We start from the raw sequence: 14801 nt of genomic DNA, 5'->3' as shown, positions 1-14801 counted from the left end.
TGTATTTTTTTTCTCGCATGCATTGTTAACAAATCATCTCTCCCACTTCAGGAAAGTCTTTCATTCAGTTTTTTTTCTCTCTTTTTAAATTTTTTAAATATTTTGTTTGACGAACAAAGAGATGTTTTATGCAGAGGAGGAAGCATGGATGGATAGAAAAGCTCCAGGAATGTGGGAACAGATTGTTCCACCACCACTTACTCTCCAGGCCTCAGACTTCTGTGTAGCCCTTCAAAGCCTCCACCTCTCACCCTCCACCTCTGCCCTCGATAAAAAGCAGCGCCTCCCTCTTCCTCTCATCTTCTAACGCACTTTAAATCAAGGCAGGACTCTTTTACAACGGGGCCTGTGTGTGTGCTCGTGTTATGACAGAAACCGTTCACCGTCAACCGGAGTGATGTCATCCTTTGTGACTCAGACGTACAGATTTGACTAAATGTACACTACCGTTCAAAAGTTTGGGGTCATTTAGAAATGTCCTTATTTTTCAAAGTAAATCACAGTTTTTTTCAATGAAGATAACATTAAATAAATCATAAATACACTTTATACATTGTTAATGTGGTAAATGGCTATTCTCTGCTGTTTAATGAAGTCTCTACATAGGTGTATAGAGGCACATCTCCAGTGTTCTAGTGGTACATTGGGTTATCGCCTTAGAAGACGAACAGAGGGGTAGAAAACCCTTGAAAACCCTTTTTATGTGAGCGCAGCTGAAAACAGTTATGCTGGTGAAAGAAGCTACAAAACTGGCCTTCCTTTGAGCCACAAGTTTAAAGAACATTAATATTTACAATAAAAATAATTATGTATAACCTTGTCAATTTATTAACTATATTTTCTATTAATTTTTCAATTAATTTGATAAATAAAAGTGTGAATTTTCATGGAAAACACCAAATTGTCTGGGTGACCCCAAACTTTTGAGCTGTAGTGTACATTTACAATGTGACATCACATCTTTTAAATGTGCCTCGTAATTGGTGAATTGATGGTAATAAATTAAATGTGGTTTATTTTAATCCTCTCATAACCTCCTTGGATGACAGTCAGTGGCCGTAACCGTTGGAAAGCAGCGCCCCCTGCTGCTCGGCCATGGCTAATTCATCTCTAATTATCACCCAGGAGACCAGAAGGATATTATTGTTTCTTCTCTGACAAGCTTGTCTGAGAAAAGAGCATCAAACCCACCGAGCAGATGTGTCACGTGATCTCCTCCTACAATAGTCCATCCACAGCTTAATTACAAGTCACATGACTCACGTGAGGATCAACTAACACCCGAACAGCTGGATTTTCTCAGGGTGTATTTATTTCTGTGTCTTCACTCTCAGAATTCAATTTAAAGCACAATGGGTGTTGCGCAATGTCTGTGAGGTCTGAGTAGAAGAAAAGAGAGTCAGTCTGTCTACACAAATAAATACAAATAAAACCCAGAGAGTATGTTTATGAGAGCGTGGCGGAGGAGGAATGTCAAGCTGAGGAGGAAGTGGCTTTTACAAAACACCACTGATGGTGTATCGACAGTTTGTGACACAATCAACAACGCCTGTGTGTGTGTGTGTGTGTGTCGTATGAGTGACTTGAGTGGGATCTGTTTTTTTTCTCCCGACATGTAGAGTTGGAGTTAGTGCTGAGGCTCAGATGTGCGTAGGTGGGCTGAGTGGGAGCGCTGGGACACTGAAGATGTGCTCGAGTGTTTCTCATCAAGAACAAGACTGATGAGCCAAGGGAAGGGAACAAATGTGCATCAGGCGTATTGCAATAAAGGTATAGAGACCCCAAAAAAAGACAGAATAGTTGCACATCACTCAAGGTTCAAGGTTCAAGGTCGTGCGTAGACCACCAGTCCAGACACATTGGACTTGTGCAGGGGTAAAAACACACGATAATTAGATTATATTAGATTAAATATTCCTTTATTAGTCCCACAGTGGGGACATTTCAGGATCACGGCAGCGAAAAATAATAAATAATAAGAAAAATAAGAAAAATGTAAAAACACACAATACACAAGGTGGCAGTATTAAATACAGTTTTAAAAACAGGTTCTTAACATTTAAAGGGAGATCTTAATAAATAGGCTCGTCCTCATGCTGTTCCTAGCTTGTGAGAGAAAAGAGGGGGAATGGGACAGTCATGTGGGGGTATTGCACATTTAGAGAGGTGGAGGAAGGTCATGTGAGGATACTGCACAGATTGGAATATTGCACATTTTTCACAGATAGTAATATTTCACAAAAGCGAGCTGAGGTGGTGTTGGGTTATTGTTTACACTTTTTTCAATACTTTTGTTTTGCCATCAGTCTGACTGTGAAAAACCAACGTGTTCTGTGGGCGGCGATGCTGTCTGCGGCTCAGGTTGTGCGTGTGCAGTGTGTGAGCTGCTGGAGTGAGTCTCCCACGGTTCCCTCTGCTCTCCTTCTATGGGAGGAAGTCGTGTCCCCGTGGTTCTCTCCGCATCCCTTGTGACTCTTTGTCCTCCTCTCTGCCTGTGTGGTGTCACCGTACCAGACAGTGATGCAACGACACACTACCTCATTATTTATATTGGCCCTGACTGTTATTATTATTATGAGTAAAAGCCCAATTAATGTGTCTTGTGTAGTTGTCAGTATACAACGAGGAATACGAATGAATTCTTAAGTCACTTTCTTAAACTTCTTAGACCGTTGCACTGTTTGTTTTGTACTGCACTGTTTTGTTTCCTTCGCATTGAAAATGCGGAAGGTTATGTTTTGATCGCCGTGTATTTATTTATTTATTTGTATGCGTGTTACTCGCATAACTCGAAAATTCTGAAACCGAATCGCATGAAATTTAGTGGGATGATTGGTTATTATCCGCGGACCATTTGATTAAATGTTGGGATTGATCGGGTCAAAGGTCAAGGTCAAGGTCATGAAAAGGTCAACATCTTATTTTTACCGCACGGTCAATTTCTATCCAATTGGCATGCAACTAATGCCAAAATGTTAGTTCAATGCCCAATCTTGTGATATGCGAAGGTATGCGCTCTACCGAGTGCCCATTCTAGTTTTTGTTTTGTATTGTATTGTGTTGTCATTTTGTGTAAGCACACTGAGAGTCACTTTACCAAGTCAAATTCCTTGTTTGTGCAAACTTACTTGGCCAATAAAACCTGATTCTGATTCTGATTATACACAAGATTTATTGTGCAAGAGAGACACAAATGAGAGAAAACATTGGGATATGATGACTTGAGTCTTAGTTTTAGTTTGACTCATGCTGTGATTTCAAAAACATAATATTCTTTTTTTATGGTCTATCACTGTTTTATGTCGTTAAACTATGTTTAATGTGCTATACTGATGTCTCGGCCAGGACACTCTTGTAAAGGAGATTTTTTAAAATCTCAATGAGGCTTTTCCAGGTTAAAAACATCTCAATAAATATATAATTCTGCTTTATGGGAACTGCCCTCTCCAATTAGCATCCCTGCTAATGTAATAAACACAAATCATAACTTTACTCTTGAAGAATACAGATGGAGATGACATATTATTATAAAACTGTTTAAAACAAACACATACTTAACCTGGATTAGTGAAGTTCAAAAACAAGACATTTCACTGTATAAATTTAAGATTTATTTATTTGTATGAGGACATGATAAAGTTCAGCGAGGTGCTGTATTCAATTAGATTTAAAGAACGTATCTGCAGACTTTAAATATTTCACACATCTGATTTAACACATTTCAAAAACCCACCAACACGACATCCGAGCGTATGAAGCAATGTCTCATGAAGTAACGCTGTACTAAATGCATCTGGAGACGTGTAAATTAAGTGTAATTACGGCATGCTTACTGTTTCTGCAAGATCAGATTTATAGAAAAAATGCTTGAAAAATTCTAATTTTGAAAAAAGATAAATCGAGGCTAATGCAATCTGAATTACACCTCGTACGAATAAATAGAAGATCATTTTTATAATTTTTTGTAAGCAAGTCAAATAGTCAAGATGCATGCACACCGTGAACAAAGCAAAAAATAACAAATAATTTAAGCCGTTAAATATGCAACAGTCTAATGCTGATGCGTACACGGTTTTATACACAGATGGTTATGAACTGATCCATCAAAAAAGAAGAAGAAGAAGAAGAAGAAGCCCTGTTTAGCATTTAGAGGACATTCATTTTCACGTTCACAGATTAAAAACTAGCACGCCACCAGACAAATGTCACAAGTACATGCAGTGAGTTGCAAATTCTGGGTCAAAGACATTCGTACTGATGAGAGTGTTAAAGTTCACAAGTTTCACATCACGCACCCTCAAAAACTCTCTGTTCATCTTTCACTGCTAATGTGGTTTTCGAAGAAAAAGAAAGAAAGAAAAAGACTTCACGAGGGTAGACGAGGTGAAAGCCGGCCCGGCCCATCTAACGCCAGCCGTCCCCCTCAATACCTTTACGTCGCCGCCTCTCTCTCTTCATCCAGACGCGTGTCCTCCCTCTACTGTCCCTCCTCCGGTCTCTAGAAACATAATTTTTTTTATTCATGTATTAATCTGTTAGATAAACAACAGTTTGGGCACTCTGGTTTCTGCCTACTCACCAAATCCTTTTGTCATTTTTAATTTCTGTATTCATTGAACTTGTGTGATGTAATGACTGTGTAGTTACTGTGTAGTAGTGATGCAGGTGTGTCTACAGTGTGTTTAGGTACATATGTAGACGTCTGGTGACCTCTTGTTATCTATTTTTTATGTATTTATTGTCCTGTACTCTAGGTGGGTGTACCAGTGGGTGGGTTTGTTCTCTGTTTGTATACGTCAACAAAAAAGATGAAAACAATGGAATTGGAATTAAACACTGCGTAGCTTGGAAAAGTATTGTCCTCAGAGGGCTTTACAATCTGTACACATGCGACATCCCTGACCTTTGACCTCACATCTGATCAGGAAAAAAACCTTTCAGGTGGAAAACAGTGAAGAAGCTAAAAGAACAAACAATTCAGTTGTGGAAACGGGGTCTACCCACCAAAGGGAGGGAATATATATATATATATATATATACAAACATATACATAAGTATATATATATAAATGCTGTATATATATATATACAGTATATATGAATATATATATATATATAAATGCTGTATATATATACAGTATATATGTATATATATATAAATGCTGTATATATACAGTATATATGAATATATATATATAAATGCTGTATATATATATATACAGTATATATATATATATATATAAATGCTGGATATATGTATATACAGTATATATATATATATAAATGCTGTATATATATATATACAGTATATATATATATATATATATAAATGCTGTATATATATATATATATATTTACATATATATATGTGTGTGCTGTACCTAATGCACCGGGCGCTATAAATACTGTACATCTCCTTCAAAGGATGCAAGGAAGCCAAAAAAGTGGGTTAGGGAGATTCACTGACGAGCATCCCGTGTGTCAGAAGACAATAGAGCTTTGTTTTTGAGAGAAAGGTGAAATGTTGAGGGAAAATAAACCTGTTTCAGAAAAAACTATTTGGATTTGAGTGGATATCTGATGTCAATATGTGGAGTTGTGAGTAAAATATTCTACTGTTAAAAAAAGAAGAAGAAGTAGTCATCAATTAGACATTTACATGGATGTCTTTCCGACAATTGACATTGCATGTGCAGATTTTTTAGATGATGCTCATTTTAGTCATACATAGTTATACTAAGAAGTGTACAACATAGGATAAACAACAACAAAAGAGACAGAATTTTAAAAAAACATAAAGAAAACAACATTTAAACTAGGGAGTCATATATCCTCTATTGTACATTCATTCATTTATGAAAATAAAATCAGGTCTATGAGGTGTTGCATATGTAACCCATTTATTCCCCATTATATACCGTTTAGTACTACGAGGACTTTGTTTGATTTTATTCATTTCAGAGTAAAACAACTCAACATCTTATCGAAGTGCAACTTTCGGTGACATTTTGGGCTAAAAACTGAATTATGAAACCATTTTCGTCTTCGTAGTCGTATGAAATACAAACTAGGAAAACACATGTTTACCATGGAGAGAACTTTCCAGGTCAACTGAAGATTTATATTAACGCGAGCGTCTTTTCTCTCTCGTGATTTATCAGAACATGCACGAGCAGATCCATTAATAACTCCAACAGGAGAATTAAAATGAACGGTTTAATCATCTGTTGCACGCAGAGCCGACGTGGTAAGTAAATGAGTCGCAGTTATGCGTTGCATTAATCACACGTTGGATAACCCACGGGGGGGGGGGGGGGGCTCTAATAGGTGTATTTAATTATGTTTGACTTTTAAATGGCTTCTTCTCCATGTGTGTATGACGGATAATTAGTTTATGTTCTCGCGTGATGCCTTCGGCTCTGGGAAAAAGCTTTTAGTTACAACAAATATGATAATAACATCTTAAAATAGGACACCTGAAGAGGTCTAACTTTTATCTAACTATATCCTATGTGCATATATATATCACAGGATTCATACACATTGGATTTCCAGGACTTTTCCAGTCCTCTAAATTAAATTTCCATAACCAAACATTTTGTGAAATCTCAAGTTTATACATGAAAAAGTGACAAAATGTCATATTTAAAGTAACAATCTCAATTCTAAAGCATATCATATATATATTGTGTAAATAAACATCTGAATATAGCAACATTTCCATGACTTTTCCAAAACTTTTGGGATTTAATTTTTTCGCCCAATGTCTTTTCCAGGCCTAGAATTAACCATTTAAAAATCCCCTGACCTTTTCCAGGTTTTCCATGACTAACATTAACTTTACGTCAAATGAGCAACGGATGCTCTCGTTCACTTACCTTACACCAGCCTGTTGTCATCCCTACAGTCACTACCCATAATGCCTTGCATGTGACCTATAGTCTTATCCCATGGTTCTACACCGCTGACCCCCCCCCCCCCCTGCCATTGAGCTGCTCACCTCCTCCGCTTCCGCTTTGTCCTCCGGCTTCATCTTCTTGCGGGTCATGTGACCACGGAAACCCGCCTGGATCTTGGCGGCGGCCCTGTTGGCCTCGGGGTCGTCCAGGGGGATGTCCATGATGTCCTCCTCCTCCTGGGGCCGGCTGCACTCCTTCTGCACAGAGGGACCACAAAGGCAGAGTCACGGAGGGCGTGGCACATTACATGATCATCGGTGGAAGAATCTATCCCTCAGCGGATTGTAAAACCATATTTTGATAACTGTATACACGACATCGCTGTTGTTTTTCGACGGTGAGGGGATGAGTGCTTGTTTCCGAGTGTCTTACCCCAATTAATGACTTCACCGAAGCTCTCAGGGGGTCACTAACCCACATTGTCTCCTTTTTTTACTCGCCCCGTCTCCTCTCGATGTTTGAGTCGGCCTATTTTTTTGTAATGAATCAACATCTGCTGTCTTATTTTCTCATTTCACCATGGAAAATAAATATATGTTTTAAAAGCCAGAAAAGAGCGTCGGTTATTTTTCATGACACAAAAATAAAGCACTTTTTTTTTTTAGGGTTAAAATGAAAATTCCTTCATTTTCTATAATGTATTTAATGATAATACTTCTTCTTTCACTGAGAAAAGTATTCATTTTTGAGTGATGAACTAATTTCGGCCCCCCCCCCAAAAAACAAGCAGGCGAACATGTAGACAACACGAGAAGCTGATTCACTGAAATCACAGCGAGGAAACATGAGGTGGGCGGAAGAGAAAATCTGGCTTGTCATAAAGTGTCATGAGAATAAAAACACGGTGGAAACATTTCAGCTACACACCATTGCTTATATATAAATATATATATTTACAGATTGGCATCTCGCGCAAAAGGCGACCCACTGAACGAGCCTCTCCTGTCATCCCACTGTCGTCTCCAGTGAAACCCCTCCAGTGTAGGAGTGAGACCACCCACCTGTTCAGCCGGCATTCATTAGCCCGGCTGTCTGACTGCTCGCCGAGCGGGGGTGGGGGGGGGATCCCAATACATGTCTGTGTGGCTACACACTCTGTCAGGGGGGGGGGGGGGTCTTCATCGTCGCTCATTTTCTCAGGGTCCTGACACACATTTATTTTGAAATATTCCAATATTTATTCACTTATGAGGGCGAAAAAGTTTGAATTTGAAGTATAACGCGTGAGCCTTAAATTATTCAAACGGTGAACATCATTGGAAGCTTTTAAAGGGCAACACAAAATGCTCTTAAAAATGACCGGTAACTACAAAAAAAACCCTGTAATAACCAATTAACTGATTCAAAATAAAGAATTAAAATCATAATAGTCATTCAAAAAGTTATTGTGACGCTTCTACTCACAGTGTGACAGTCCATGTCTTACTCTCAGAGAGGATTTCAGTCTTCAGGCGATGCTGACCTCTTTAAAATGAGTCTCCGGTATAATACAGATGCCTCACTGGCTCTCACTAACAGTCCCTGTGTATGTTCAGTAACAGTGAGAGAGAGACATACAGTCAGAGAGAGAGAGAGAGAGGGAGAGAGAGAAAGAGGGAGGGAGGGAAAGAAAGACCTCCTACAAACATGACAGCATGCGTTCCATCTTTTCTGTCCCACTAAGAGGCTGCTGACCTATAAGTCCGAGGTAACGTTCGCCGAGCACAACCCCCCCCCCCCCAAAAAAAGACTGAAAAACAGGCTAAATATGAAGATTGTTTCATTGATTTTAAAGTTTTTGACAGTTTTGAAACGAGTGAAAATGATGAATCTGTCAGATGTAAACATGGGAAACCACAAAGTGACCAACGCATGCACCACATGCATCATACACATTCACACGTGTTGGTGTTGCAACAACAAACTCCACGAACGAAAAAAAAGAAAAAAAGAAGAGATGACTAACAGAAATACTATGTAAAAAGCCAGATGGTCATAAAACAATCAATCGCTGACTTTCGGATTCTACTAATAGCGTGAAAATAAAAAAAAACCCTGTGTGTGTCAGCATCTTGGGTTGTTTTACACTAGTGGGTGTTAAACATTTATTAGAGGCAGAGTGAGCTAACAACCCTCTCTCCATCCCTCTGATCCCAGCTGGTATGGCCGCCCACACTCTTCTGCCAGCCTCAGAGACAAGACGGAGGGAGAGAGAGAGAGAGAGAAACAAAGAATATCCATTTATCTGAGTTATATATCGGACACACAACGCAGTGATATAAAATGTCAAATTGTCCCCTCACACCTAATTTCACAAAGCTGACGGGCTTTAAAGATCAATTCACCGCTGAGGGAACGATAACTCCAGAGTAAATTAATGCGCCGTCGTCAATCACGGTTCGGATATAATAATTTATATATCCAACGCACTATTTATTCTCCTACGCGGAGAATAAAAGAACAACCTTGCAGGCATGTTCGTTAAAATAAAAAAAAGACACCTGACATACGTACAGATGGCCTATTTATTGTCGTCGTGTGGTAGCTTTGTTTCAGTGGAAGCAACTTCTGCCACTGAGCAAGGGCACGACGAAACATCCCTCTACTGTGTGCATAAATTACTGTGTAATCACTCCTTTAAAAAACAACAACTGCTTTTAAAAGGTAGATTACTGACACAGATGGTGCCTAGCAACTATCAGCATCGCCGTCTCCTATTAATTCCATGACGACCCAAAGAGAGAGAGAGAGCAGGATGGCGAGGGGTTACCATGGTAACGTCCTTAGTACCCCCTTCCGACACTCCAGACGAAATCAGACGGGGCTAACGGTGACGGCAGGAAAAACAAATGTTAAAGGTCCTAATTTCGCGAGACAAATTGTCCGGTCTGTCTTTTTTTTAATGATGACGGATGACTGAATCGACTTTCAATCTGCGGAGGCTGTAGCGCCTCCCGAGAGGAGAGAGAGAGCGGATACAGCACTAAAAAAAGCTCAGCGTTACAGTTTGGTGAGCATGCGGCAGAGCAAAGGCCTCAGACTGCATCTCCAACACAAGACACAGCTGTTGGTGGAAGGAAGACGCTGGAACAACAGCCCCCCCCCCATGCACCAACGGATGAGCACACCGGGAAGATATTTGGTAATATCCTTTATTTATATATCCTGTGCCTCTGCTCTCCTCTCGGTCGCTCCTCAGTTCCTATACGGCTCCTTTATGGGGACAAACACACACACATCGATTAGCCCGAGCTGCGGCTGATTAACAATTAACCACCAGCTGAGGCCGATTAGACCTGGTCCCGACGCCATTCCCTGAACCCCACCCCCCCCCGCTCCACCCTCTCTGCAGCCGAGCCTACCCCCCCTCGCTGCCACAATGACATTGAAAGTTTATTGGAGCAAAATATGAACTATTTTTGGGGATATTTTCTACCACCTCCCCCCTGGAGAGTCCAAGGGAAGAAACTGAAGGCCACTGTAGATCGGACTTGTCCTTGAAGGGTTGTACTGCGTGAGACAGGAATGAGAGCAGTCTGAACTCATGGGGTGGAGGAGATGTGGTGAGATGCAACAGCCTCAATTAAACTGCCTGTGTGTCTTTATCATGCGGAAAAGTTTCGGAAAATACTTCTCAGGACTTCCTGATGATCAGAACGGAAATGGAAAAAGGGCTTTGTGTACTCAGCACCTTCTTCCTGGAATATGTTCCAGAATAATACATTTAAAAAATCAACGAACTGACACCTCTTACTGCTTTTAAATATAAAATGAAAGAACTGGAGGCAGATTCCCAAAAAATGTCACGTTGTAACAGTTTAGCTCCACGCCTTCCTTTTACTACTAGTTGTTTTCATCCTGTCTCACGAACTATCACGTCATTCCAGATCCTGCTTCCCATCTCGTCAGTCCAACTCCCTTCACCTGCCTCTGGTCACTCCCTCGTTAGTCCCTCATTACCTTCACCTGGTCTTCATGCTCATCTCACCTGTTGCCCATTCCCTCGTTAGTCCCCGTCTACTTAGGTTCCCTCACTTGTCCTCTGCCAGATTGTCTTGTGTTTTCATGCCAAGTTCTCCAGTGTTATTAGAGTATATTCCGGACCTGCCTGTTCTGACCCTGCCTGCCTACCCTGACCTCTGACTCTCTGCCCCGCCCCTTTTTGGACTTGTTTGCTTGTTGGACTGATCTCCTGGTTCTGACCCAGCCTGTTTTCAACCAAAGACATTCATCTTTGTTACTCCTGTCTGAGTCGTGCTTTTGGGTCCACTCTAATAGCACCGTGACACACGTCTTTTAAATTTTAGTTTATTTTAACTCGTCTTGTTCCTGTGTTTTGTTTGTAACTTTCTTGTGTTTTTATGTTTGTGACTATGGGTTTCATATGTTTTTTAGTTTGTGACTTTCTTGTTTTTTTAGTTTGTAACTATGTGTTTCATATGTTTTTTTAGTTTGTGACTGTTTTTTTTAGTTAGACTTTCTTATGTTTTTTTAGTTTGACTTTCTTAAGTTTTCTAGTTTGTAAATATGTGTTTATGTTTTCTAGTTTGTAACTGTGTTTCTTATCTTTTCTAGTTTGTAATTGTTATGTTGCAGCTCGTCTTGTCCAGGTCATCCTCGAAAAAGACATTTTCAATCTCAATGGGACTCACCTGGTTAAATAAAGGTTTAATAATACAAAACAATAAACTAATATCATACAAGCCCCCGGCCATGAATGTTAAACAATCGGATCTCTGTTCTCACAACAAAAAAAGTATCATCTTTAATGTTAAGCGATTTCAAAATGTGTGCAATATGATGCATCACTGGTTCATATATTCCGTATTGAGAGGAATGCTTACGGGTATATTTACCTGGCCTTCAGTCTCCGTGGAATCCTGTTGACCTGCAGCCGGCTGACCTGAGCTCCCAGTGGGGATGATGATGGTGCCCTCTTCACACATTGCATCCCTCTTCTTTTCTATTCCAGAATCAATCTTTCCTTCTTCCACAAGGTCCTCTGGTTCTGAACTTCTCGCCCTTGACGTGGCGACCTCCGTTTCTACCGCCGCGGCCCCCGGCCGTGACTCGACGGCTGTTCTCTGACCCTCCTCGGTCTCCTCTCGTAGACGTCGGGCCTCTAAAGTTTCCCCCTCCGTTGCAGAAGTTGATACATTTGACCCGGTGACTCGTGACGAATGACCTCCCCCCTCGCTATGACCTTCTGCCCCATCGTCTCCTCCAACCGTGTCCGTCGCCTCATCTTCTTTGTAGTCAGGGTTGTCTGACTTTGACTCGTCTTCAGAACCCTCCTTCTGGTGAAATGTGCCTCCTCTTATCTCCTCGTTATCTTCATTCAGATCGTCTTCACCCTCTGGGTTCTCTTCATCTTCACAATCTGGGTTCTCTTCGTCTTCATCCTCTGGCTTCTCTTCATCTTCACCCTCCGGTTTCTCTTCGTCTTCACCCTCTGGCTTCTCTTCGTCTGCCTCGGTGGTGGGTTGATGTGATGAGCTGGTTTTAACACCTTTGCGCTCCTCCTCCTCCTCCTCTTCATCATCATCACTATCATTTAAATTTAAATAATCTATTTCATTCTGACTTTCCTCCCCTTCGGAGTGAACTGCATTTTCATCTCCCGTACTTTCAAGTTCATCTTGGTCTGTTGCCACACCAGTAACCTCTTCAGAGTTTTCCTGTTCTTCCATTTCTAATATCTTGCTCTGTGAGACCTCTCCTGAGCCCTCTTCCTCTGGCTGTTTCTCATCAACCATTTGTATCTGCTGATCCTCTGGAACATCATCAAAGCTGATCTCAACCAAGGAATCCTTCGTGGGTATAGCATTGCCGTCCAAGCCACCCTTAATATGAGCAGAACTTTCATTTATTCCTCCAGGGGAAGCCTCGGTCTCCGTTGCTTCCTCCTCTTTTGCTTTTTCTACCTGATCTTGATTGTACTCAGGAGTTTCAGATTCAGACCAAGTTGATTGTGCAGCAGTTTCCTCCGGTTGGAGGTTTGAGCTATCATCCTCATCTTCATCAGTGGCTCCTTCATTTGTTCTTTCTGTCGCTCCAAGCTCTGCAGCAGACACGACCACACCTTCTGAGTCTACGTGCTCCTCATCTAATCTCGCAGTCTCTTGTTGATCGCCTCCTTCACCCTCTGCCGTTCCTAACTCCTGAGCACACACATCTACATTTCCAATTGCTCTGAATGATGAGTCCGTGGGCTCTAACTCAGACTGATGCAAATGTCGGTCCGAAGCGGAGCCGCTGTCTTTTCCAGGAATAGCCTTTTGGGTAAAAAACAAACAACAACAAAGGTGTAATGGTGAATAAATGGAGAGATCTAACAGAGAGCGATTTGGAGGAATGTTGAGAGTATAGTGACTTTGAATTATTACCCAAGTAGCCTGAAATGCATTGTTGTTATACATGTCTTTCAGTTTAGCTTCCCACTCAGCAGGGTCCAATCCACTATCTGAGTTACAAGCAACACAATCAATCGATTACGTGACAGCCAATGGCAATGTGTCTACATTTCCACAAATGTGACGTTGCAGGTAGTTAGTTACCCTCTCTCTGTTGGAGAAGAGCGTCGAAATACTGTGCGGCATATTCAGGGATGTCTTCGGGCTGGTCTCGCAGGACTTCCCTGGTCAAACCCTCCAGGACGGTACCGAGTCCTCGCGGGACCCGCAGGTAAGCGGTGGAGAAAGTTACGGACATGTTTGAGCATACAGGTGGGGACGGTGACTCCTGGGACAGCGAGGGATAACCGAGAGAAGTCGGACGTTTTTATCAGTTATTTACTTGTTATTTAGAGTAAAAGAGGGCGGAAGATAACGTTAGTCAGTGCACGACGTGTCTAACTAACGCTAACAAACACTGGGAACTTTAGAATATAAGCTAACGTTGCTAATGATTAACGCTAGCTAAACATGACGTCACACACGCATTTAGATAGCTTTAGTTAATATATACATGAGCACGTTTTAGAAAATGTCAACACGTTAGTCATTGTTTACACCTGTTACCTTAAATGAGGTGAACTCTATCCATCTTTTATGGTTTTGTTTGGTTGACAACTGTTGCTAGGGAACGGTTATAACTACGGACACTGACAAGGCTCAAAACGTATAGCAAATAACGTCTTTATTGACTATAATAGCGGGTCCATATTACACGTCGGACATACATTTCTAAAAAAACAATATAATTGGTTAACACAAAATCATTGTTAAAAAATTGAAATATATAACGTTAAACGTAGTATCTTGACTACTTCCTGTTCAGGTAACTGTATAGTGATGACGTCACCAAGACGCGCGAATTACTGCTCGGTGAAACAATAAAGATGGACGCGCCGAGCCCAATAAGACAAGCTAGTATCAAGTGTTTTACTAAGACAATTAACTGTCAGTATACACATAGTAATACTACTAAATATATATAATAAACTCTGTTGTCCTCTCCATCCAGCAGCATGGGCCTCAGTCAGCCATATGTGATGACTGCATATTCAGAGTTGGTGTTCATCCTGCGGCTGACCTCTCTGGGCTGGGGGACGACGAGAGGCCTGCAGGTGAGTCATCTCCCCACCACTGGAGGAGAAGCAGAGGAATAAAGCTCATGGGATGTCAGCAAGGTGGGAATAGCGAGAGTAGACTGTCTCAAAACTAATAAGCGGGCCTCTTGCAGTTGGGTATTAACTTTGTAATCTGCAGATGTTTAAAGAACCAATATTGAAATCAATAACAATACGTCATTAACTTGATTACTTGTTAACATTAAATGCAATTTTCAGTTTATTTGGTACATCGACTAATTCAAAGACCACTTTTTTAGAGAGGTGTTGTTATTATTATTATTTTGGAGGCTG

At 40.9% G+C, this 14801-nt stretch overlaps 1 protein-coding gene across 1 annotated transcript; it reads right to left on the bottom strand.

Annotated features, from left to right (window-relative positions):
- Window positions 1–3598: 3598 nt before the first annotated feature.
- On the bottom strand, window positions 3599–13648 carry spa17 (sperm autoantigenic protein 17). Its single transcript, XM_056441573.1, has 5 exons — window positions 13495–13648; window positions 13324–13400; window positions 11794–13212; window positions 7000–7155; window positions 3599–4498 (listed from the first exon to the last, which is right to left on the bottom strand). The coding sequence occupies exons 1-5, from the start codon at window positions 13646–13648 to the stop codon at window positions 4478–4480; spliced, it is 1827 nt and encodes a 608-aa protein (XP_056297548.1). The 3' UTR covers window positions 3599–4477.
- Between the last annotated feature and the right edge of the window lie 1153 nt (window positions 13649–14801).

The sequence above is a fragment of the Pseudoliparis swirei genome, chromosome 20 (assembly GCF_029220125.1).
Source record: "Pseudoliparis swirei isolate HS2019 ecotype Mariana Trench chromosome 20, NWPU_hadal_v1, whole genome shotgun sequence".
In the NCBI taxonomy this organism is placed as follows: domain Eukaryota; kingdom Metazoa; phylum Chordata; class Actinopteri; order Perciformes; family Liparidae; genus Pseudoliparis; species Pseudoliparis swirei.
This window is presented reverse-complemented; position numbering and strand designations above follow the sequence as displayed.